At 38.1% G+C, this 24897-nt stretch overlaps 1 protein-coding gene across 1 annotated transcript in view; it reads right to left on the reverse strand.

Annotated features, from left to right (window-relative positions):
* The window catches only part of DMD (dystrophin), a gene marked incomplete at both ends in the record, with an annotated part of 1915324 nt that overhangs the window by 603302 nt on the left and 1287125 nt on the right, over nucleotides 1-24897 (reverse strand). Inside the window, 1 exon segment of the mRNA XM_084258879.1 lies at nucleotides 6851-7083. Coding sequence (XP_084115005.1) covers nucleotides 6851-7083 — 233 coding nt within the window.

Below are 24897 nucleotides of genomic sequence, written 5' to 3' on the forward strand. Positions count from 1 at the left end.
TTTAGTTTAAACAATTGATTCCATTTCCCTTTCCCTGCATCATTGTTTCACCAATCCTTGTAGGTCCACATCAGACAGACAAATTCCTTTTCATTCCCTTGTGGCTAAATTTAGTCAACAAAAGTTATAATCAGAATGGTTCTGGAATCCTTTCAATTCCTGTTTGTATAGATATAGCTAGGGTTTAAAAAATAATCACAGACTTTTTACTAAAGACCTTGGCTTTAACAATAAAACAAACACATCCAGGTAATTACATCCCATTTAAATATACACTATCTACTAAAACTGCTCATTTACTCTTTGGGAAATGAAATCTCCAGGTAGACGTACAATACGTAGTTGAAAATGAATCTTGGACAATGCTAGTGTCACCTTATCCAGATTGACCATTTGTCTCAGCCCCAACCTGCAGAAGTCTTATTAGAGGCCAAAATTCCTCTGCAGAGTCAATTCTTTCCTTCATACAAGCGTCTGTGGGTCACATTTACTAGAGAATTAGCCAGAACACCTGGCCAAATGACTTGAAAAAATACTATTTATTTAGCACAAGCAATCGGTCATCAGCAGCATAAAAAAATAACGATATCCTAAGTTCACTGTCTGTTGATAGCAATAAAATGCTGGGGGGCGGGAAGAGGAAGGATAACAGTCAAAATAAGGGGGGGTGCAATTGTATGGGGACTATAACCAAAATGAAAATGCATACATTGTGCAAAGATGAAAAATGATGTAAGAATTATATAAAATATTTTAAAAAATGCTGGTTCCGGCAAACTTCCCCCTAAATTTCCCAGCCATCTCTCCTCAGCCTCCTTCTTCCTCTCCCTTCCTTCATCTCTCATTTCATTCCTCTTTTCCTCTCTCTGACTCTTTTCCCCTCTAATTTCCCTTCCTTCCTTTCTGCCTGCCTACCTGTGTGCTAGCTTCCTTTCCCTGACCTTCTTTTTCCTCTTCTTTATTTCTTCCCTTCCATCTTTTCTTTTTTTTTTTTTTAATAGAGGCATGTTTTATTTATTTATTTATTTGTTTGTTAGTTTGTTTTGTTTATACATGCACTGGGTACAGTCAGAAGCGCGGGAGGGTGAGAACATTCACCAGAGCCAGAGCGGGGAGCAGAGCAGGCAGACTGATGAAGTACACTGCTGAGGGGAGCAGCGGGCGGCAGGAGAGGTCTGCGCTCAGTGTGGGACCCTCCTCCGGTGGCCGGGGAGCAGCCAGGGATCGAACCGGCGCTGCAGAGGCTGCAGGCAGCTTAGCAACCCAGCGCTCAACCGCTGTGCCACCAGGGAGGCCCCCTTCCATCTTTTCCTCTTTCCCTTTCTCTGTCCTGCCTTTCCCTAAAGGTCACGTTTAATCATCACGTTCAGAGGAAAAACTCTAGACATATTTTCCCCTTCATATAATAGATGTCAGTACAAGAAAACTGTGAATAATTGTCAAAACAATTTTGTTTTGGAGCAACCTTACTTAAAAGTGATGAAATAGGAAAAGCATTTCATTATTAGATTTTTTGACACGAAACCATAAATTATAAATCAGCCTGTGTTCATTCATAATTCAAAAAATTAACTTGAAGCTTTATGTATGTTTCTACTTTTAAAGGCTTAATCTGCATATTTCACACCTCTGTTCCTCTACAGTATAATAATGTATTTTTTTACTCTCTAAAATTGAAGAGTGGAGTTGCTTAATTTTTTAAATGGCTACATTTTACAATCTTTTAAACAATTAAAGCTATAATTTTAACTTCTTTCATTTGCTTACCATAATTCACTTAGTAAAATTATTTTCATTTCAAAATGGTAGCAGCTGTTTCCTCAAAAATAAGAATTAAACAACTACCACTAAAGGAGGGCAGAAGCTTAATATCGTATATGCAATTCTGAATTAAAAGTCTAAAACCATGAAAAGCTAACTTATTAAAATGCCATGCTCTTATTCCCTTTATGGGAACAATATTTCAGTAACTACATGTCTATGGTTTGATCTGAATCTCATAAATTCAAAACATGTTATCCTAGAGTCATATAATGTTTTGTTACATCATCTTACCTAACTTCTGATGCTCATAGCTACAATTACAATTCCCAAACTCCAGTCTCTCTTAAATTCACATTTCATTCACATTATTCATTGAGCAATCTATATTTACTGAGAATCAACTGCATGATATACAAGGCTAAAATAAACTTATATTTGGGGTACTAGGGCATACATGGTCTTCATTTCGAAGTTGAAATAAACAGGTTGCTTAGATCATGACAAACACCTCCAGGAAAATCTCCACTATTGACCCTGTCCTCTATCTTATTCTATATTCTGTTGCCTAAGTTCAGTGGACATTAATGTTTTTTGACTTCTCAGGATCCTTTTCCCCAATTTATTTGGAGGGAATTGCCTTTCCCTCATTATGAAGGGTTTTGGAGAGGGCTTTAAATAAATCAAAATTCCCCGTTCTCCTTTAGCTAAGAAAATGGGTGTATAATCCAAGCATGTTCCGCTGGACTCTCTCACTCATCCAGGACTTTAAATTTTGAGGTTACACAGGATAGAGAAAAGAGATAGTCACAGAAGGCTCAAGAAGTTCCTGCTAAGCAGATTCCCAGGCATGCTCAAATCACTTTTCTTTTTCTAAGTCTTTACTATCACCTCAGGCTAACACCAGCAATTTACCTTTTGCTTTTTAAAATAATTCGAATTGAGATAACATTGGTTTATGCATTGTGTGGGTTTCATATGTACAGCATCATAGTGATTCTTCATCTGTAAGTATCATGATCACAACACTAGCCGTCTGGGGTAAAATGGGTCAAATGCACAGTGATGGACTGGAACTAGACTTCCTACTTTATTTAATCAGAGACTGTTTTCAGTTGCTGGCCTCCAGAGAACCTTAACTGATATACGACGTAACTACATTTGGTGGCCTGCTACGTTGAAAATCCCTTAAGCATTGCCACTTGTCACAGACCATAATCAAAACTCCTTAGTCTGGCAAGGAAGTATTCCATTACATAGCCCCACTTGGCTCTCGTCAGCTTCATTTCTTCCTCATCACAATCCCTATAAGATATACTACTCTTTGCCAACTTAGCGAAAATTATAGTTTGTTCCCTCTGCCAAGGTGGCCCTTCTCATTTTATCTATTGACACTTGGTTAATTCCATTTTCTGTAATGCCTGGCTGAAGTTTTATCTTCTTCAAGAAGCTACTCCTGAACTCCTTCCTTCTCTTCCCTGGCTTACACAGATGTCCTCTTTTAACAGGGTGGTCCCTAGGAAAAGGGGAGGTTCCAGGTTCCCTGCCCCACCCAGGGAAGAGTGGAGCTGAAAAGGGAGGAGGGGGGCTGGGGAGGAGACAGAGGAAGGAAGGAAGCAGGATGGGAAACCAGGAGACCTGGAGGAGGCACATGGAGCAGACAGACATGTGAAAAAACTGTGCTTGCTTCTTGGTCCTGGGCTGGTTGAAACAGACGTGGGTGAGAGACCTGCGGGGAGGTTGACAATGGCAGCTTTTATCTTGGTTTTGATTTCGCTCCTTCTGTCCCAGAAGTGCTGGGCCCCTTCTGCCCCTGTCCTATGGGTCCCACCATTAGGTGCCTTAGACTTGTGCCAAGCTTTAAGGCCTAAGTGGCCCTGCTTTGGGCTAAAACTGTTTGGCTGGGCATTGACCCACAAAGGGGATGGGTAACTTTGGGCGCTTGCTTTAGAAACTATATTCCTTCTCTTCTCTTTATTGCACACCGATTTTATTAAAGTTCCTTTCCATTATAGGTCTTATGTACTGGAGAATGTTTTGTCTTGATGTGGCAAATGGCAGAACCTATTTAAAATGTGTGGGCAGGCTTGGGGTGCCCCTCTCCCCGCCCTGTAACACTCTCAATGAGTGTTATCTGAAACAAGACTAGAGAAGTAGAAAACCATGGTGGTGAAGGGTGGATGCTATGAACTAGAATGCTTGGTTGGGTTCAAATCCCATACTTGACCTTGCGTAAGTTATTTAACCTCACTGTGCTTTAGTATCTGCCTTACAGTGTTGCTGTGAACATTAAATAATGAATATAAAATACTTAGGTCAGTGACTGACACATAATTAGTGCTAAATATGTTCTAGTTATTAGCCTGAAACTTATTTATATCATAATATTATTACTTTTTCTCCCCTTCAACTTCTTCATTTTTTGCAGTCCTATCTTGTCCAATTGATATTTCACAGGCATTAAGTAGTAGCACAATAAATTTTTTTTTAAAAAGAGTATGTGAATAAATAGGCACTGATGGTGTTTTATAGTTCATAAAGCCCTTTTGGGATATTACTTCACTTCTCATATCTCAAACATTAAAAGTTACTGTTGTTTTATTTAAAACTTCACGTAGAAGGAATATTTATTTCCTGATATTATTTTATAATATATTATATACCATACTGTAGTACACTATATGTACACTATAATATTGTATTGTACTAGTACAGTATGTAATAGTATATTATAATTTATTACATATATTATACATACTTATTATATATTATAATATCAGAAAATAAATATATAATTATAATACCACTCCCCAGATTTACATTTCTTTCTTGTATCTCTACACACACACAAAGATTTGTTTAAATGATTATTTAGGGTCATTATACTGACCATTTTGTGAGTGAAGGTATAAAAGGCAAGAATTGACACTGTCCATATAAATTAGTTTCTTAGTTTGAAAGGCAGTAGAAAAGCACCACCACTATTTGGCAAGAGAAAGGAAAACATATACACATGCACATCGCTTGTAAATCCTATCATTCTCTAACCTCTAGACATGGCACTTGAATTTCTTTAAATTAAATTTGGATCAATAAAGAATATCGTTTTGATGAGACATCAAATGACATTTTCTAAAATGACAGATTTGTATGAAGAACTCTGAAGACTAGTGAGAAGTCTCACAACCCTCCACAAGGGAAGGTGGACTTTCTCGTCAACTAAAAAATCTAGTGGTTTCTCCAGGAGGCTATCATGTCAGTGGCAAAGTGTAGTGCAGATGTGAAAATGAGCTCTTATTTTCATAAAATATTATTATAGGACATACAATATGCACGATACAAATGCCACAAGTGGGATGATTTATCTAAAGTGTGCTCCAGAACCCAATATTCATTACTAAAAAATCAGTGGAATACTTGCAGCACGCAAGGAAAAGGTGGGATGCATTTTTCATGTACTACCTAATTTAATTCTCATGACAACCCATAAGGCAGATAGCCTTGTTATCCATGCTGTAGAGATAAATTAGGGCCAGGGAGGTTGCATAATTTATATAAGGTTATGTAGCTGTAGAACAGGACCCAAACTTTGACTCTAGACTATCTAACTCTAAAGCCCTTGCTTTACACATGATAACATACTTTTGCCTCCATTTAATAACAGTTCTGGCAGCATTGGTGCAATTTGATATGATACTGTGAAAGAGCACACCTCTTGTATCTGTACGTATGAACACACTGCAAATATCAAATGTTCAACATCATATCTGACATAGATTATGACAAACATACACGCATCACTGAATAGTAGCCATATTTACAGCTCTAACTGGAGGGCAGTATGTGTATGAAGCACGAATACAGGCTTAGGAACCAAAATAACTTGGATTTGAGTATGTGTTCTGCCACCTGCTAGGAATGCGATATCTATGGTGCTCAATTGCCTTTTCTGAAAAATTAGACTACGGATATTTGTTACAAAGCAGTAGAAAAGCAGATGATACATATTCAGGTAGAATTGCTTTACCTGTATAGATACATACACCCAACATCATATGCTGATTTAGTGATTCTGTGCCTTGGGACCAGTAACAAAAACCAAGATCAGAGATGATCTGATCACAATCATGTCATTGCAAAGGATAAAGAATGATCACAGAATTCAGGTCTTTAAGCTCAAGGCAATTCAAATGCAGGTTATTTATTATCAAATTGTTTTCATTCCTACTGAATCTACTCAACTGCCAAAATTCATTCTACAAAGATACCTACTGCCTTACTCGTTTTTGCAAAAAAGTTCTGTAACAACTAAATACTTCCAGAATGCATTATTTCTTCAGAAAATCATTTGCAAGTGAAAAATCTATAGCATATGAATCTTTCAAAAACTACTTTTCTTAGTCATTCAGAAATATAAAAGACATAGAGTATATTTGTTTTAGCTAGGTAAACCAAATTTATATCAATGTATTCTTAGGCTTTTGGTTGATGTCATGATTTTGCAGATTGAATTCCAGAAGACTGAGAATACAATCTTTGTATTATAAATGTAGTTGAGTATGGCACTGCATCAGTGCAAATATAAAGATCTAAGGTATTTTGAAATACTATTATGTTTTGTTGCTTTTCTTTTTTTTTATTTATAGCTAACTTTCACTTATCCTTATCACTGGAGGAAGAAATTTGGCACCAACTACTCAGAAGAGTAAAAAACAACCAATTTCCAGATTCATATGTTATGTCTGCATAGTGCCAAAACAAATATTTCAACATAAACAGTTCAATTGAGCTAATTTTTGATATCAGATTTTTTAAATACCAATTGTTCCATGAACTTAATCAAGCCAACTATACTGGTAAGTATTGTTTTTTCCTTGTATTACTCCCTTAAATTTATAGCAATTTTAGATAAGTGCATGAATTTGTTTTCTTGATCTTAATTAGGGTGACTATTGTAGAAAATATTGTGTTTGTTCACTGAGAGAGAAAAGCTGCCTGAAAACTGGTGGGAAATGGTTTGGAAGAGTAAACTGACTTGTGGAAAATGTTCACTTTAAAGAAAACTTCTTTTATCTTTTTTTGCTCATACCTTCTGCTTGATGATCATCTCGTTGATGTCCTCAAGATCACCCACCATCACCCTCTGTGATTTTAGAACTCGATCAAGCAGAGACAGCCAGTCTGTAAGTTCTGTCCAAGCCCGGTTGAAATCTGCCAGAGCAGGTACCTCCAGCAGCAAGGAAGATGGCATTTCTAGTTTGGAAATGGCGGTTTCCTTGGTAACCACAGGTTGTGTCACCAGAGTAACAGTCTGACTAGGAGCTACATTTTTTTTTTTCCAGAAAGAAAGAAAGAAAGAAAAAAAGAAAAATCAGAAGCACAGTTAAGGAGGCAATTTCAACAACAAATCAACTTTAACTAGAGGGCAAAATTCAGGGCCAAATATTATTTCTGACATTCCATGTTTTTTTTTTTTCCCTAACAATGTGGCTACTTTGGTAAAACATGATAGGAAAATGCAAACATTAAAACATCGTTAATTCACATTTAACAATCATTCAATATGACTCATGGCTTGACAATTTGATTTAAATAGTCCTTAATAACAATTACTTAGATTGTGGAATTGGTAAAGAAAAAAAAAATACTCAGACCTTGGCAGGTGGGTAATTTTTACTTCTACTGTTTCATTCAAGGAGAAAAAGCAAAACTAAAGATTGGAAAAGATCTTATTTCTGACTTAAGATTTCCTTGAATAGGAAGTAAATTATTGTGGAGGTGGAACAAAGGGGAATCAGAGGCAATGAAAGCGCGTCCTCGTTCTGTATTTTATATCGGGAGTAGTTTGTCATCATTTTCCTCTCTTCTTTCATATGTTCCTAAACGGATAGCAGTGAAGGAAACCCAAGTTATAGAATATTTTGGCAATCAGAGCTGGACGAGTTTGTCTACATGGATAGGAAAGTGTTTCCAGGTCATTAAGACAAATATTTAATTAATATTAGCTGCATTGAATATAGCAGGGCAAGACAGCACATGGCAATGGCTTAGGATATAAATTCCAGAGTGAAAACACCTGGGAGAGAATCTTCTCTTCATGAGCAATGCTGTGACATTGGTGAAGTTACTTAACCTTTCCAAGCTTCATTTTTCTTTTCAGGCAAAGAGGGATAATAATAAGGTAAATGTCAAAGGGGTAGTTGTGTAGATACAGTGGCTAATCCAGGAAATGTACAGAGAACAATGGCAGAAAAATAACCACAGCAATATTAGCCCACTGATAGGTAATGAACAATGGTAGGTATTACTATTTTATAAACCCCTGGTAACTGAGAAGTAGTGATGAATGAGATATGAGGTAGAAATATGTGAAATATTTGGAAAACACTCAGTCAAAGGTCTATGTGTGGTCTGCCGTTTATGCAGGGGGCTGAACTTCCTGGTGGGCACTGGTAGTGAATACCAATAAACAACTGGGTTATCGGAGGTGAGTTATAAGGGAGAAGGACTATCTAATTTAGTGTCAAGGTAAAATGGTCTCTGGAGCCTAGTATTCTAGGAGAACTGTATCTGGAGAAATGCCAGACTAGATTTAGAAAGGATGCTTTGAGGGAAAGCTACAGAAGACTATGTCTCAGTGGGTAATCTGAGAGGCATGGACAACAGAATGTTCTGGAAAGATGAGAAAAATGCACCATGTTAGCATTCAATTCTGAGATGGCCATGGATGACTTTTAATGGTTGTATTACTTTCTGTAATTTTAATGCTGTCTTTTCATTAGAGATGATGAAGAAAGGGATGAAACAATGCCTCGTTTTTAAGTTTCTCATGGACAACAATAGGTTCCTACTGATGGAAGAGATGATCTTGCACAAGGCAAAAAAAAAAAAATGTGATGTGTCAGAATCAAAAACTAATACTAAGCCGTAATGATGAAAAGGCAATACGGTGAAAATAAAGAAATTTTGTTTTGTGGCACTACCTCATTTTTCAAAGACTCTTTCTAGAAGGAATGAAACATAACCTGAAGCAGCAGAAATAGCATCATGGGACCCAACAGTCCAGTAGAAAGGAGCATAGGAGCCAACCAGCTCTACAAATATTAAGAGAAGTATCAAGGGAGGAGCTGAATCCCTGGAAAGGATGCATGGGTGATGATGAAAAGACAGCTAAATTAAAATATCACTGTAGGAGCTAACTATAGAATGCTTGTCTGGCTAGACACTATGGCTAAATTGTTCTTAAAATAGGTACACAATGAATACTACACACCATAGTTTGAGAAGATTTTGAGGTTCTGTTAAGTGTCAGACAATGTTTCTTTTTCTTCTTAAAAAATTGATTCATTGAAAATTTGACCCTCTGAAGATAGCAGAAATAGTTTTTTTCCTCTACACTTAATTCTGACCAACAAAGAAGTGATTAATGTAGTGGAAATGATCATGTTAGCACACATTTCAATACAGAGAAGGATGATTGCAGAGAAATATCAGAATTTGTGAGCAGACCAAAATTTTCTGGAAGGCACATTAAAAAAAAACCAAAAAATATATTGAAAAGACCGGCCAGAACCAGAGAGCAAAAAACAATGACTGATGTAAGATGATTTAAAAGTAAAAACAAATGATCCTGGGATGATATATCGCAATATTCTCCAATGAGGAAAAAGGAAGAAGTATCACCTAATAAAACATCAGCTGAAGCAGGGCCTCCCTGGTGGTGCAAGGGGTTAAGACACAGCCTATGAAGCTGTCTGCAGCCTCTGCAGCACAAGGTCAATCCCCAGCGAGGGAGGTCACCCACATGGCACAGCAGACCTCTCCTGACTCGCCCGCTGCTCCCCTCAGCAGTGTATTTCAGTCAGTCTGCCTGTTCTGCTCCCCACTCTGTCTCTGGTGAATCCTCTCACTCCCCACACCTCTGACCTGTACCCCAGTTCTTGTATGTGAAAATAAATCTTGAAAAAAAAAAGAAATAACACTGGATCAAGAAGCAGAATGTACAACAAACTAACAACAGACTATTGTATTTAAATCCTTGCCTTGCCATTTCTTAGCTGAGTTACCCTGGGCAGGTTATTACTTAATCTCACTGAATCGCCATTGATTCCTCTGTAAAACGGAGATTATAGTACTTTCCTCACACATGGCTGGCTTATGGTAAGGGATTATACTGTGGTTACTAAATGGGATTTTACCAATCTCATGGAACTGTTCTCAAGTCTTCACAAATTGATACATGTTGAGTTGCCTCCCAGCACCGATATGCCAATTAGAAAGCACACTGTGCGTGTTATGTCGTTTTCATTTGGCTGCTCAAATAATGGTTATTGACTACTCAATTTCTAAATTCTCATCATATTCAGGACTCTGAGCTCCTTGACTCTGACTTCACATTCCAGCCTCATCTCCCTCCATTTTCCAAGGCTCTCCCCATGTTACAGTTTCTGTGCCACGTCCTCCATTTAGCATAAGCCAGAGCATGCTTCTGTGCCTTCCACATGCTCCACAGACTTCTTGAAAACTCTCCTCTCCTATCCCTAGATAAAAACCTCATTTTCTCTTTAAGCCCCAATTCCAGATTTATGTGTTTTGGGGTTTCTTTATTGGAGGAGCAGGAAAAGTTTGTAATTAAAACATCTTGTCAAGGCATAGAATTAAACCATTGTTTTTGGTTCTTAAACACTTTGAAGTCTTTAACATTTTATTACTTAAATCTAATCATCGGGCCTCCCCGGTGGCGCAGCGGTTGAGCGTTGGGTTGCGAAGCTGCCCGCAGCCTCTGCGGTGCCGGTTCGATCCCCGGCTGCTCCCCGGCCACCAGAGGAGGGTCCCACATGGTGCACAGACCTCTCCTGCCACCCGCTGCTCCCCTCAGCAGTGTACTTCGGTCCTTCTGCCTGCTCTGCTCCCCACTCTGGCTCTGGTGAATTCTCTCACCCTCCCGCGCTTCTGACTGTACCCAGTGCATGTATGAACAAAACAAACAAATAAAATAAATAAATAAATAAATAAATAAAAAACATGCCTCTATAAAAAAAAAAATCTAATCATCACTAGAAAGAGCAAAAAGCATCATTATTAGGTTGGGTTTTCTTTTGACCTGTGGCTGGAGGGTAGGTTATAGTAATTGAGAGCTGGATCTTAAAATCAGAAACTTTGGGCTTCCAAGAAAAGAGAAAATATTGATATAATCAAGTAGAAAGAGGCTAATCTCCATCTACTTGACACATTTTATTAGGATTGATTCCCTCTAGAACAGTATTTAAAATACTTCATTTTCCTGAAAAGACTTGCACTAGGGCCTTCCCGGTGGCACAGTGGGTTGAGTGCAGTGCTGTGAAGCTGTCTGCAGCCTCTGCAAGGCAGGTTCGATTCCCAGCCAGCCAGGGAGACACCCACATGGTGCATTAGACCTCTCCTGTCTTGCCCACTCCTCCCCTCAGCAGTGTATTTCAGTCAGTCTGCCTGTTCTGTTCCCTGCTCTGTCTCTGGTGAACCCTCTCACTTTCCCGCACCTCTGGCCTGTGCCCCAACTCTTGTATAAATAAATAAAATCTTAAAAAAATGCTTGTTCTAAATCCATTGCACACATGTTTCTTTTCCTCATTTTTTATTAAGCAAAATGCTTCAAAGAAGTTTTGAATCCCAGTAACATTGATTTTATCTTAGTATGTGTGTTGCAGTGGCCATAGTGCATTTTCAGAAACTTTTCCTTTTTACCTAAAATGAAAAAAATGAGGATCTTTCTTTTCTCATGTGCCATGTTACTAGAAACATCAGCAAATCACCTCATTAGGTAAAGTGTGAACTGTTCAAATGTATAAGGAATAAATTTGAGTGGTTTTGCCTAGACTGAATGGCAGAATCTAGATTCTAAGGGTCAGGCCCATATATTTAATCATTCCCTGGGGCTTTTCTATTAACTCCATAATTCAAAAGTTGAAAAGGGGGTTTGTTGAGTGTTGTCACAACTGATGATCCTGAGCAGGTGAGAGTTCGAATACATATACTACCGCGCAGAATCTCACATACAAAGTTCTGGGATGAGTTTCCAAGGTTTCTCTCCCTAGGGAGCATGGCAAATGGCTTCTCATCTTGTTAATGAGGATCCTTTACTCAGTGCCCCATAAAGTGCCCCTATTGTTTGATGTGCTTGTCTGGACATTATCCACCCTTTGCCTCAGGCCACTGTCTGGAATCTGGCAAAGGTTCCTTCAGACCTCAACCTCTCTAACCACCTCATAGACCAAGGTTACTCGTCCTAAGTCTGTAGGAAGAAGGAACTCTTTCTGTATGGGGATCATGATGAACAGTCTTTCTGGTGTCACACTATTAGCTGTCCCTCCAGCAACAGGCTCTCGCACCTTTTCTACTTAATTAGTTATGCCAGGACCACATGCATAACAACGTATACAAGTAAGCCAGATAAATGGATACACACATCATGTAGATGCATATGTATATGCATAGATATATGTGTATGCACATACATGCAGAGCCTGTATGGCCTACTGAAGAGAGCAGTATAACATGTTTCTCACACAGTCATTAGAAAATTAAAGTAATTCTAAAAGTTGTGTTTTTCCTTCCATAGTTAGAAAGTTCAAACTCAAAATAGCTGAAATGAATTGAGTTTGGCACATCAGAGTAGTAGCATGAATAACAGTAGGTGTAATATACTATTGCAAGCCACAGCTTTGCTTGGAGTATTTAGTTAATTAAAAGGTGTTGGCTTTAGGAGGGAACTCTCATTTTTTCAAAAGTGTTTGAAGAACATTTCTCTAGTCTAAAAATTTAATTGGTTTCAGGGATACATGATTAGTCAGACTAACAGCTTTACTTAGAGCTTTAAAGGAGCTACTAAATCTTTTAAAAAACACACATGCAATGTGTTTGTCATACTTCCTTTGAAGTATTCACACGTGGTTTTTCTGTAATTCACAGGTCTCTTCTGGTTGATAAGAAAGCTAGAAGCATGTACTCTATTTCTAGCTTTGTTGTATGAATATGGCTCACTTAATTTTTCTTACTATAATATTTGTAAAATCAGTCAATTGACTAAATGATAAATTATTATGCACTCTATGAAAATATCTAAAAGGTAACAGTTCTTGTGTGTGATCATATTTACTACTATTTAATACTATGAATTACAAGAAAGATTGTTTAGCTACTTCCAAATCACCAATAAATTAGATAACTGTTTTCCATGTAAGTAACAGTGGGGAATATTTTCCTTTTTGAATATTTGAAAGAATGGCATGTGGCTTAATGAAATATGTAAGAGTTAGGGAGTGCCTGTTAACAAAATTAGAAATAATGTATGGAATCAGAAAAAAAATCCATTATGTATAGGTAAGGAAGAACCTGATCTCATCACTCTAAATATTTGCAGTCTATAGGTAGAGGTAGAATATTAGAAACAAATGCTTCTAATATTCATAAATATATGATTTATCTATATTTTTCTTCATCCTAAGGAATAACAATATGAACCAATTTTCCTCAGTTTTTCACATTTTAGCACAGTAAAGGCCTATACTAGACAAAGCAAAGAACTAGAGAATTGACACTAGAGATTTGTAATAACTATATTCTGGATTTAAAAAATGTTTGGTATGGAAAAAAAAATGTTTGGTATGGGAGGTGTAGGCATTTAAATCTCAGTAATGCTATGTTGCCGCTTTTTTTTTTTAAGATTTATTTTATTTATACAAGAGCTGGGGTACAGGTCAGATGGGCGGGAAGGTGAGAGAATTCACCAGAGTAAGAGCAGAGAGCAGAGTAGTCAGACTGACGAAGTACACTGCTGAGGGGAGCAGCAGGCAGCAGGAGAGGTCTGAGTGCCATGTGGGACCCTCAGCCGGTGGCCGGGATTGAACTGGTGCTGCAGAGGCTGCAGGCAGCTTTGCAACCCAGCACTCAACCGCTGCACCACCGGGGAGGCCCATATGTTACCACTTTTTAATTGTTTCCTGTCAATAAGAATATAATCCAAACCAGGATAAATTAGAGGCTACATGTAAGAATGAGATATGGCCTCCCTGGTGGCGCAGGGGTTAAACACAGCACTCTCAAGCTATTGCCAGCCACTGCAGAATGAGTTCGATCCCCAGCCGACCAGGGAGCTACCCACATTGTGCAGCTGACCTCTCCTGTCTTGCCTGCTGCTCCCCTCAGCAGTGTGTTTCAGTCAGTCTGCCTGTTCTGCTCCCTACTCTCTCTGGTGAATCCTCTCACTGCCCCCCAACCCCCCATGCCTGTACCCCAGTTCCTGTATGCATAAATAAATCCTTTTTTTAAAAAAAATGAGATATTACACTAACTCTACTATCTCCACCATTATTTACTCTGGGTTTCTTACGTGCCAGGCAAGGATTTTATAAGCTATCTTTGGTTTATTTATTTATTTATTTATTTTACCATTTTTCAGTGTATTATTTTAATTTTACTAAAAAGGTAAATTTTTTAGGGGCTCATATTAGTGAGTGTCAAATGCCAAGACAGTGTGCTTACATATTTATACGAATGAGCTGATCATCGGGTTCTTTTCCTACAAGCACCATCCCATATACAAAAATTACTAATTCCTCAAGCAGTTTGGATCCTAGGAGCATGGCTTCCCTATGTGGGTTGCTCCCTGGCTGGCCGGGGATTGAACTCGTGCTGTAGGGGCTGGGAATTGCTTCATAGTGCGGTGCTTTACCCCTTGCGCCACCAGGGAGGCCCCAAACTTTCACCACTTTAAAAAGGACTGAATTAAATAACTCAATCATTTTTTGACAATTTAATATTAGTAATTTTAATATAGTTTCTCCCACCTAGGATCCAAATCCAGTGTTGCAGTTTTCAACACTGATACAGAGAAACACGTCTAATATTCATTGTAATTCAGGATAGATGAACACCTTGAAGTATCCATGAAAACATAGACCACAGCAATCAAGTACATCTGCCTTGCTCCCACAAAGTCAAATAACACTCTTGAGGAGTATCTCCAACCTGACTTCACCCAAAGGTGCATAGTTTCTTCACTTGTTTGAAAACAGATACAACTTTTGCTTTTTTCTCATTTAGCTTGCATCTTCTCAGTGGCCTTCTATAATTTGAATTATGTGTCTATCCTGCAGCCACTCACTAGAAAGTAGGGTTCCTCAGTCTCAGCACTATTGAGATTTTGTCTCGGATAACAGAGGGGCTGGCCTGTGCATTGTATGATGTTTACCAGCATCCCCTGACAGAGAACTGTCCCAGTTATGAAAATAAAACTTACCTCCAGACATTATCAAATGTCCTTAGAGGGGATAAAAATGATCACCAACTGACACCCAATGATTGTGTTTATATACTGTCTTTGTTTTTTTTTTTTTTTAAGATTCATTTACTCATTTGTTTGCTTATTTATTTATTTATTTATTCACTCACTCATTCATTCATTCATTCATTCATTCAAGCACTGGGTACAGTCAGAAGCGCGGGAGGGTGAGAGAATTCACCAGAGCCAGAGCGGGGAGCAGAGCAGGCAGAAGGACCGAAGTACACTGCTGAGGGGAGCAGCGGGCAGCAGGAGAGGTCTGCACGCCATGTGGGACCCTCCTCCTGTGGCCGGGGAGCAGCCGGGGATCGAACTGGTGCCTCAGAGGCAGTGGGCAGCTTCGCAACCGAGCACTCAACCGCTGTGCCACTGGGGAGGCCCTGTCTTTGTTTTTTTCTAAAGATTTATTTATTTATACAAGAACTGGGGTACAGGCCAGAGGCACGGGAGGATGAGAGGATTTACCAGAGACAGAGCGGGGAGTAGAACAGGCAGATGGACCGAAGACACTGCTGAGGGGAGCAGCAGGCAAGGCAGGAGAGGTCTGCTGCGCCATGTGGGTATCTCTCTGGCTGGCCGGGGAATCGAACCAGCACTGCAGAGGCTGCGGTCAGCTGCACAGTATGGTGCTCAACCCGCTGTGCCACCAGGGAGGCCCTGTCTTTGTTTCTGTACTGTACAATCTAGGATTGTGCTTTCATATACTTCAAAAGTATAGGGTAAGTGAAAGTTTTAAGTGCTTCTCTTATCCACGTGATACTATGCTGGCACCAAATAAAGAATAAATACCTGAATTGGTGGTAAAGATGAAAGTATGTCTGATGGAGAAAAGATGTCCAGAAATTCTTCCCTTTTTTCCCTTCCTACATCCACCCTCTTGTTATAACATATTCCAAGATTCTCCCATCAAGTTGTAGTATGCTTCCCTATTCCTTGAGTATGTATTGGCCAAATGACTTTTTTTGACCTCAGAGTTATTTGTAAACATGACAAGCAGAGAATTGAAAAATGCTTGGCAATTGGGTTATGCCTAGAAGACTTTCACCATATATGAACTATGCTAGCTAGTGAATGACAGGCAAATGGCCCTGTCACCCCCACTATCTCAGCAGACAACCCAGCACCAGACACAGGAGTGAAGACATTAACCTTCAGCTGATAATGAATTCAAAAATGAGACCAGCTGAGACCAGCAAAAGAACCAAAGGCCTAGCTCAAAGCAGACATGAAAACTTACAAGCTAAATTATTCTTATTTAAGCCACTACAATTGAGGGTGGCTTGTTATACAGCAAAAGATGGCAGATTTAACATCCATTTTACCTATTAAAGACATATTCAAAATAGCATTTAAATTGTATTTCTGAATCAACTACAGTGTGGCAAACCAAAGTTATCATAATAAAAATAATTAAATAAAAAGGAAAAATGTAATAAAGTACAAATCAGGCCTCAAAAAAGCCCTACAGGGTTTAAAATCCCCCTCCCATTGCTACATAAATAAAACAAGATCCAGCAAAGAGAACACAGATAGGAAAGAATTAAAGTCTTCAAATTGAAGTGTCAACGACAGAGAATTAAAGATGTACATAGTCATTCTACGACAACTGCAGAATCGGGCAATGAGCATGTTACAGGGTACTTGTAAAGTAATGCCTTTTAGCAGAAATTTTACTGTTAGTGCACTTATAACTTTGCAAATGAACAAAATGGCAAATGTAATAATAAGCATCAGGAAGTAGGTAGCCCCGTGCAGGATCCAAGGGAAGAAGAATTCAGATTAAAACATCAGAAACACCACAATATCTATGAAGCATGATCACTAATATCAAAATTGATATCAGAATAAAATCCAATGTAATGCTATGCTACCAAACTTTCACCACATTTTCTTAAAAAGATTTATTTATGCATACAAGAGCCAGGGTACAGACTAGAGATACGGGGGTTGAGAGGATTCACCAGAGGTAGAGTGGGGAACAGAACAGGCAGACTGACTGAAGTACACTGCTGAGGGGAGCAGTAGGCAAGACAGGAGAGATCTGCTTCCCTATGTGGGTTGCTCCCTGGCTGGCCGGGGATTGAACTCGTGCTGTAGGGGCTGGGAATTGCTTCATAGTGCGGTTCTTTACCCCTTGCGCCACCAGGGAGGCCCCAAACTTTCACCACTTTAAAAAGGACTTAATTAAATAACTCAGTCATTTTTTGACAATTTAATATTAGTAATTTTAATATAGTTTCTCCCACCTGAATATTAAAAACAAGATTCATAGTAAAACAGAAGCAAAAACAGGTAACTAATGTTCTTGCAGAATTCTGTATAAATGAGTCTCATATTTGTTTGGATGAGCTATATTTTTAACCTGAGTAACAAAATTATTAGCAATTAGTTTTTAAAGTTCTTGTACATGCTCCAGACATTTACAAGCTTCATACCATGAGATGAGAAATGACTTAAGTATCAGACTTATCTTTCTTTCTGCACCAAACCCAGAGCAATGTCAGACATGTAGTAGGATCTCAAAGAATATTACCTGTTGCTCTTGAGATTAGTATGATTCAAAATGTAGTAAGCAGCATCATTAAGGTTCTATCTACCTACCTGTCTCTATGTCTGTCTGTCTATCTACCTATCTTAATAAGAATTTCAATTTAGAGTTCTACCAGGTTAAGCAAAGACAGAGGAACCATTAGTTCCAATATTAAATGAAGCAGTGTTAAGTAGCCTTCAAATAGATTCCCTTGATCTGAAATCACCTTATATGTGCACACAATTTAAATTAGTATAAAATATCTTTTTAGAAATTTTCTCTATTGATTCTTCATCACAACACGCTGGTGTGGGCAGGGAGACCATCATTACTTCTGATTTATAGGAGAGGAAGTCGAGATTCGGGTAAGTTAAAATACTTCTCTAAGACAAAACTCTAATAAATTAAATGAAAATTTCCAACCAATCTATACTTTAAGAAGGAAGACTCTGAGTTGAATGATTAAAAAGGGATTCACGAAAAACAACCCAATTAAAACATCTGCAAGGGAATTTAAGAGACATTTTTTTCCCCAAGGAAAGCATACAAACAACAAAAACACATGAAAAGATATTTAACACCAATAAGCATCAACGCAATGCCAACATCAACTCAAAACCACAATGAGGTATCACTTCATACCTCTTAGGAAGACCACTATAAAACAAACAAATGTTCTGGTGATGATGTGGAAAAATTGGAACCCTTGTGCACTGCTGGTGGGAACATAAAATGGTGCAATCATTATGGAAAACTGTATGGAGTTGCATTAAGAAAATAGCAATAGGATGTCCCCTGGTGGCACAGGCGGTTGAGCGCCATGCTGTGAAGTTGTCTGCAGCCTCTGCAGCACAGGTTCGATCACAGCCACCAGCGAGGGTCCCACATGGTGCAGCAGACCTCTTCTGTCTCGCCCGCTGCTCCCCTCAGCAGTGTATTTCATCAGTCTGCCTGTTCTGTTCCCCACTCTGTCTCTGGTGAATCCTCTCACCCTCCTGTGCTTCTGACTGTACCCTGGTTCTCGTATAAATAAATAAATAAATAAATAAATAAATAAATAAATAAATAAATAAATAAATAAATAAATAAATCTTAAAAAAAAGAAAGAAAATAACAATAGAATATTGTATGGCCCTATACTAGCACTTTTGAATTCTCTCTCTCTCTCTCTCTTTCTCTCTCTCTCTAAAGAATTGAAAGGGGGAATGCAAAGAGATATTTGACCACCATGTCATCTGGAGCATTATCTCACAACAACCAAGAGGTAGACACACAACCTAAATGTCCATTGATGGATGAATGCATAAGGAAAACATGAACTATTATTTAGTCTTTAAAAAGAAAGAGGGCCTCCCCAGTGGTGAAGCGAGTTGAGCACATCGCTGTAAAGCTGTCCCCAGCCTCTGCATTGGCAGTTTGAGTCCTGGATGGACAGGGAGATTCCTACATGGTGCAGCAGGCCTCTGCTGTCTTGCCCGCTGCTCCCCTCAGCAGTGTGTTTTGGTCCTTCTGCCTGTTCTGCTCCACTCTGTCTCTGGTGAATGCACTCACCCTCCCGCATCTCTGGCTTGTACCCCAGTGCTTGTATAAATAAATAAATCTTAAAAAAATAAAATGAAAAGAAAGAAATCCTGTCTCATGCTATAGTTTCTGTGTCACAAGACCAAAAGTTTACTAGATCTATTGCAAAACATATGCATACATTAACAGTACTTTAAAATGAAATATGAAATGTAAAATATAATAAAGTACATTTTGCAAGTTTTTTACACTTTTTCAAAAAGGAATCCATGGGCCAGTGGAAGACTTTTTTCGTTCCTTCCTGAGTTAAGACTTAAAAGAAGTCATTGAATATCATGATAAAAACCATCCTACAAACAACAGTGGGGGTGATACAATGAAAAACGACCTTAATTTCTATCATTACTCCTCTTGCTTTTTATCTTCTTCATAACTTCTGTGGTGTGAGCAGGACATGCCAGTACTATCTATAGTGGGCACTGTGCTGCCCCATTGGGGTCCTCTCCTGCTGCTCCCCTCAGCATTGTGTTTCGGTCCTAGAATGGGTGGACCCACACCCTACACACTGCTGATAGTGACTGAACAGATCACAGCTGTGTGTCCCTGGGGCTTGCTCTCAGCCAGTGTAAGGATATCAAGTTCCTACCCACTTGCCTCAATTTAGGACAACTTTGAATGATCAACTAAGTTTCAATGTCCTTTGTCTGATGGGCTAAGACCACAACAGCAACTTAATTGTGGGTAAGTCTACCATGCCTAATACTGCCTCCTTCACTTCCTGGCAGGTGGATTTACCAAGAATATTTTCCAATAAACCATCTGCATGCAACTTCTTGTTTCAGAGACTAATGTCAAGGAATCTGACCTAAGACACCATCTGTTTGATCGCTCTATATAATGATTTGTTTCTGATACATACAAACCCAGCCATTTAATCCTGGATTATTTAAAATTGATTGATTTATTGGTACCACGTGTTAGATAACTCAATATTCACTTGCATTACCTTGAAAATGACCAAAAATTAATGCAGAAGATTGGTGACATATATATTTCTTAAGAGCTTATAAAAAGTTTTATACTCTCTGGTCAAGCTTGAGTTTCAATTTCTCATCTGGGTTGGTATTTCTCAAGTGAAATCTGAAGACATCCTACAACAAAGACACCAAAGAACTTGATGAATCCAAATTCTGAAGTCTTGAACTCTGTTTCCATAATGACATGGAGAGTGTAACTGCTGTCTTGTGTTGGTTGGAAGTGATTGTGCTTAACTTGGATTTTCAAGTTCTGGGTCAGCAAGCATCTTATGAACTACAGTAATGGCAAACACATTAACTGAAGTAGAGAAACTAGCTACATCAAAATCAATTCATGTTTTCATTTAACTTCTAGAAAAGCATGACATGCCCATAAGTGCAATAACCTCCGATTATACAATAGGAAGCAAAATCAAAGGTAGAAAAGTAACAATTATGCAGGGAAAATGGCTTGTTACAAGCACAAAATTAAGATTATGATGTTTGTTTCTTTAAATCATGCCCAGTACACCACCTCAAGTTCCTTTTGAAAGTAGGAGAGGTAGGTAATCAAAAATAAAAACATATTTCTCAAAGACTTTAAATCAAGCTATTGAAATGGCAGAACTCCCAGGAGCATTATTGTGACAGTTTTCATGTAGAGACTTGTTATTGCTTTAGACTTGAATCTCATTGTCTTAATCCTTTTGATGAATGGGTCTCAAATTAAGAGTGTAAAGAGCTTGAGAAAGCTGTGAGTCTACAGTTCATAGTTTTTGAAATAGGAACAGAACTTACTTTGCTTAAAAAAGATCTGTGAACCCATACTATTAAAGGGTTGATTCATTCTGAAGCTCTTATTTTTGCTGTTTAAGAACAGGACATTTCATCAGATCAGAGCTAATATTAATTCCTAAAAAAATCTATACATCTTATTTAAAGACTACTCATACCAGTGCTTTTTCTCATGATGGCAATGTTTTATGGAAAATATATGGAATGGTAGCAAATTTTGCATTTTAAAACATTATTTGAAAATAAGCTTTGGAATAAACTTATATCTAATATTCAAATATTCTAAGGTAAAGTTAATTACACAGTCCATAATAGAAAATCACAGGGATTTTTTGGTTAGGAGAAAGGTAATTTTTTTTTTTTTTTTATAAATTTTATTGTTATATTCCCCATACAATTATTGTTGTTTCCTTTATCTCCAGATATTTTGGTAAGAACTAAAATCAAAATATATTTCCTTCACTGTTAAAATTACAGTCTATATTAACCTCTTATTTTAATAGAAAAAAGACATACGGGGGGGGGGTGGGTTTTTCATTAAGCTGTATGTTACAGACCCTATAGTTGGTTGCATGAAAGTAAATTAAATGAAAGTAATATGATAACCTTAATTCAAACAATAGTAATGCTTATCTAGTGTTTATCAAACTAAAGAGAAAGGAATGAAATTAAGCATATTGAGAAACATATATATGTATTTAGTTTTTAATTGACAAAATTCATCATTTTTGCCCTGTAGTATGCAGACAAAAGGAAGCAAAGCTGTGTTTCCTACTTTTGTCTACCTCAAAGGCATGTTAAAAGGCTATCTTTCAACAATTACTAACCAACTGTTAATTTCTATTCATTCAATACATAACTAAAGGGAAACAAAAAACAAGGCAGAAAGGCCAATTTCAATTTCAAAAAAAAGGGGGGGCATTTTATTATTTGGAGTGTGATGGTCTCATTCAATTTAATGTCAAAATGGAATGGCATGGAAGGCCATATGAATTGACTTAGAGTTAGTAGGTCTGAAATGGACAGTCTCCTCTTGTTGACAATGGGCCCTGAGGTTTCCAAAATGAGGAGATTTTAACAGGTGAAACAATAACAAGTCAGGGATCTTTTATTCCTCTGTTTTTAGGAATTTTGGGGGGGGCTTATTGAAGCAGATTCTCTACTATCACCTAGTTGTATAAATATTTTCTATAAAAAAAGTTACCAGTAACTTCGTTTTCAAAGCCACACAAATATGTCTTAAGAATTTAAAAAGGTTTTCTGAAAATTTAATTTATTTAGTACAACTACAATAGTAAGTGCTAAACCTGGTAGCAGTCTCAAAAACTGTCTCATTTGGGGGAAATCCATTATTTAATAATTAAGAAAATTGGGGGCCAAAGGGTTGTGTGGCTTGTCTAAGACTTGCAGTCCCCAGGCAGCAAAAAACTAAATAAGGACCATATCCCAGATCTCTGAAATCCCAATTCAGTTATCTATTTGCTGTGCCAGTGGTTTACAATATTATCAGCATGCCTTTGAAATCTCAAGAATGTTATATGCCTCTGCATAATAATCTTGTATCTAGTATGCATACATTGAGAAAAATAGTGAATAAAGTAATAGTTTAGTATAATTTTTTATCTTATTATTAATCACAGTATCATTTAAATCACTTTGAATACATTAACCTACATGTGGGGGACATACTAATTATTTTATCCACAGACAACACTTAATGTGCTCAGAGATTTGACGACTCCTTTCCGTAATTCCAAGAAATCTCAAGTTATTGCTATCTCCAGTCTATAGATTGAGAATCCGTGTAATGTTTGTCATTGCTTCATATTACTCTGATTAAGTATCTCCAAGACTCAGTTTTAGAGTTGCCAAACAACGGTGTCATAATTACTTGAATAGGGGCTGTATCATAGAACAAACTAAGTTTTTGAAATGTTTTATTAGTTTTTACAAATTAGAATAGATTCAAGATTGTCAACATAACAGTCCTTTCACAGATTTTCGTTTTTTTAAATTAATTTATTTATTCTTTTCCCTGATTTTCTTATAAACTTTTTTTTTGAGTAGAAGAGAAAGGGCACATGAGAGTTAGCATGATTGATCTTAGTTATCCATGGCCCATTTTTTATATATGCAAATAAATGGATGTCCTATTTTACATACATGCAAATATATGGATGTCACCACCACCTTGTGTAATGAGATTGGTGAGACAGGGATAAAGAAAAAGCAAAGGTTGAGAAACACCATAGGATCATGCCTAAATGACTGAATTTGCCTCCACTTTACTTACCCCAAATGCAATTTTTGTCTCACACTAGCTAGACTCTTCCTACAATACCTGACATGACTTTATTCTTACAAAATAAATTTCTCCAAGCTTTTCCTCTTATTCCAGTCCATCCTATTCTTTATGATCAGAATCTCACCTATGTGAAGTCTTTGTTGACCACTTAATTAACCCCAACCTCTCCTGTGTCTGAATGCCTATATCGATAGCAGTCTTACATAAAGGTATCTCTCTCTGTATTTATTTGCATATTTCATTATATTATTCTCTACTGATCCAATTGTAAAATTCTAGCATTGGAAGAAATTTGTGGAAATTCCACTGCTGAATTTTAAAATGTCATCTCTGAGCATTATAAGTCTTTGAATTGCTTTGCATATAATTCAGTAAATCCTTGATATTCTCAAGAAGTGTTCAAGAATCCTTGCAAATCAAAAAGCAGGTATGTGTGATTGATGTAGGATTGATCTTCTAAAAAAGGTTCATGCAGGCTATTTCCAGATGTCTAGAGAGGCCTTTTACAGTATGTGGAACTAAGGTCAATAGAGCCTCAGGAGAGATTGTTACCATTACTTAAAAAATGAAGATGACCCCTGTTGGCACAAAGGGTTAAGACGCAACCAGTGAAGCTATCCTTAGCCTCTGCAACAGTAGTTTGATCCCTGGCCGTCCAGGGAGCTACCCACATGGCACAGCAGACCTCTCCTGACTTGCCCGCTGCTCCCCTCAGCAGTGTATTTCAGTCAGTCTGCCTGTTCTGTTCCCCACTGTCTCTGCTGAATCCTCTCACCGCCCCCCTATGGCCTGTACCCCAGTTCTTGTATGCATACATAAATAAATCTTTAAAAAATGAAGATGACCTAGATTTAGGGCTATCTCCAGATATTGGGAGTGACCTAGCTTAAGGGAGGGCACACACCCATAGTCAAGGTCTGGTCATATGAAGTCATCTCTTCCTCATCACATGAAACCTCCTCCTCTCCTTGATGCCCAGGTCCTTTAGAGCAGGAGATAAATGCCTCATTTGACCCTATTTACTTAGAATTTGTGGCTATGTAAATTCTGCATACGTGTTACTGAATTTGCTCTTTTACTCTATCAATCGGTCTGATGTTAATTTGTTTGTCCAATCTCAGAATCACCCAGAGGAATGGAAGAATTTTCTCCTGTGCCCCAACATCAAGTAAACTAGGTTTACTTAGAAGGGATTTACCTCTTTCGAATAGCTTCTCAGAATGTAAGGTTAGTGTTAGATGCTTTATATATTTAAACCACCAAGCAATCCAAAGTGGTAGATATTATCAATCCAATTGGAAACCACTATATATCACAGACCTCAAGAAAGCAGTTTTTTTTTTTTTTAAGATTTTTATTTATACAAGAACCGGGGTATAGGCCAGAGTGGTGGGAGGGTGAGAGAATCCACCAGAGACAGATCAGGGAGCAGAACAGGCAGAAGGACTGAAGACACTGCTGAAGGGAGCAGTGGGAGAGACAGGAGAGGTCTGCCTCGCCATATGGGAATCTTCCTGGCCCGCAGGGAATCGAACCGGTGCTGCAGAGGCTGTGTACAGCTTTACAGCGTGGCACTCAACCTGCTGTGCCACCAGGGAGGCCCTCGAGAAAGCAGTTTTCAATCACTTCATATGATTTATTTACTTCAGGA

This window comes from Talpa europaea, assembly GCF_964194135.1.
Source record: "Talpa europaea genome assembly, chromosome: X".
In the NCBI taxonomy this organism is placed as follows: Eukaryota; Metazoa; Chordata; class Mammalia; order Eulipotyphla; family Talpidae; genus Talpa; species Talpa europaea.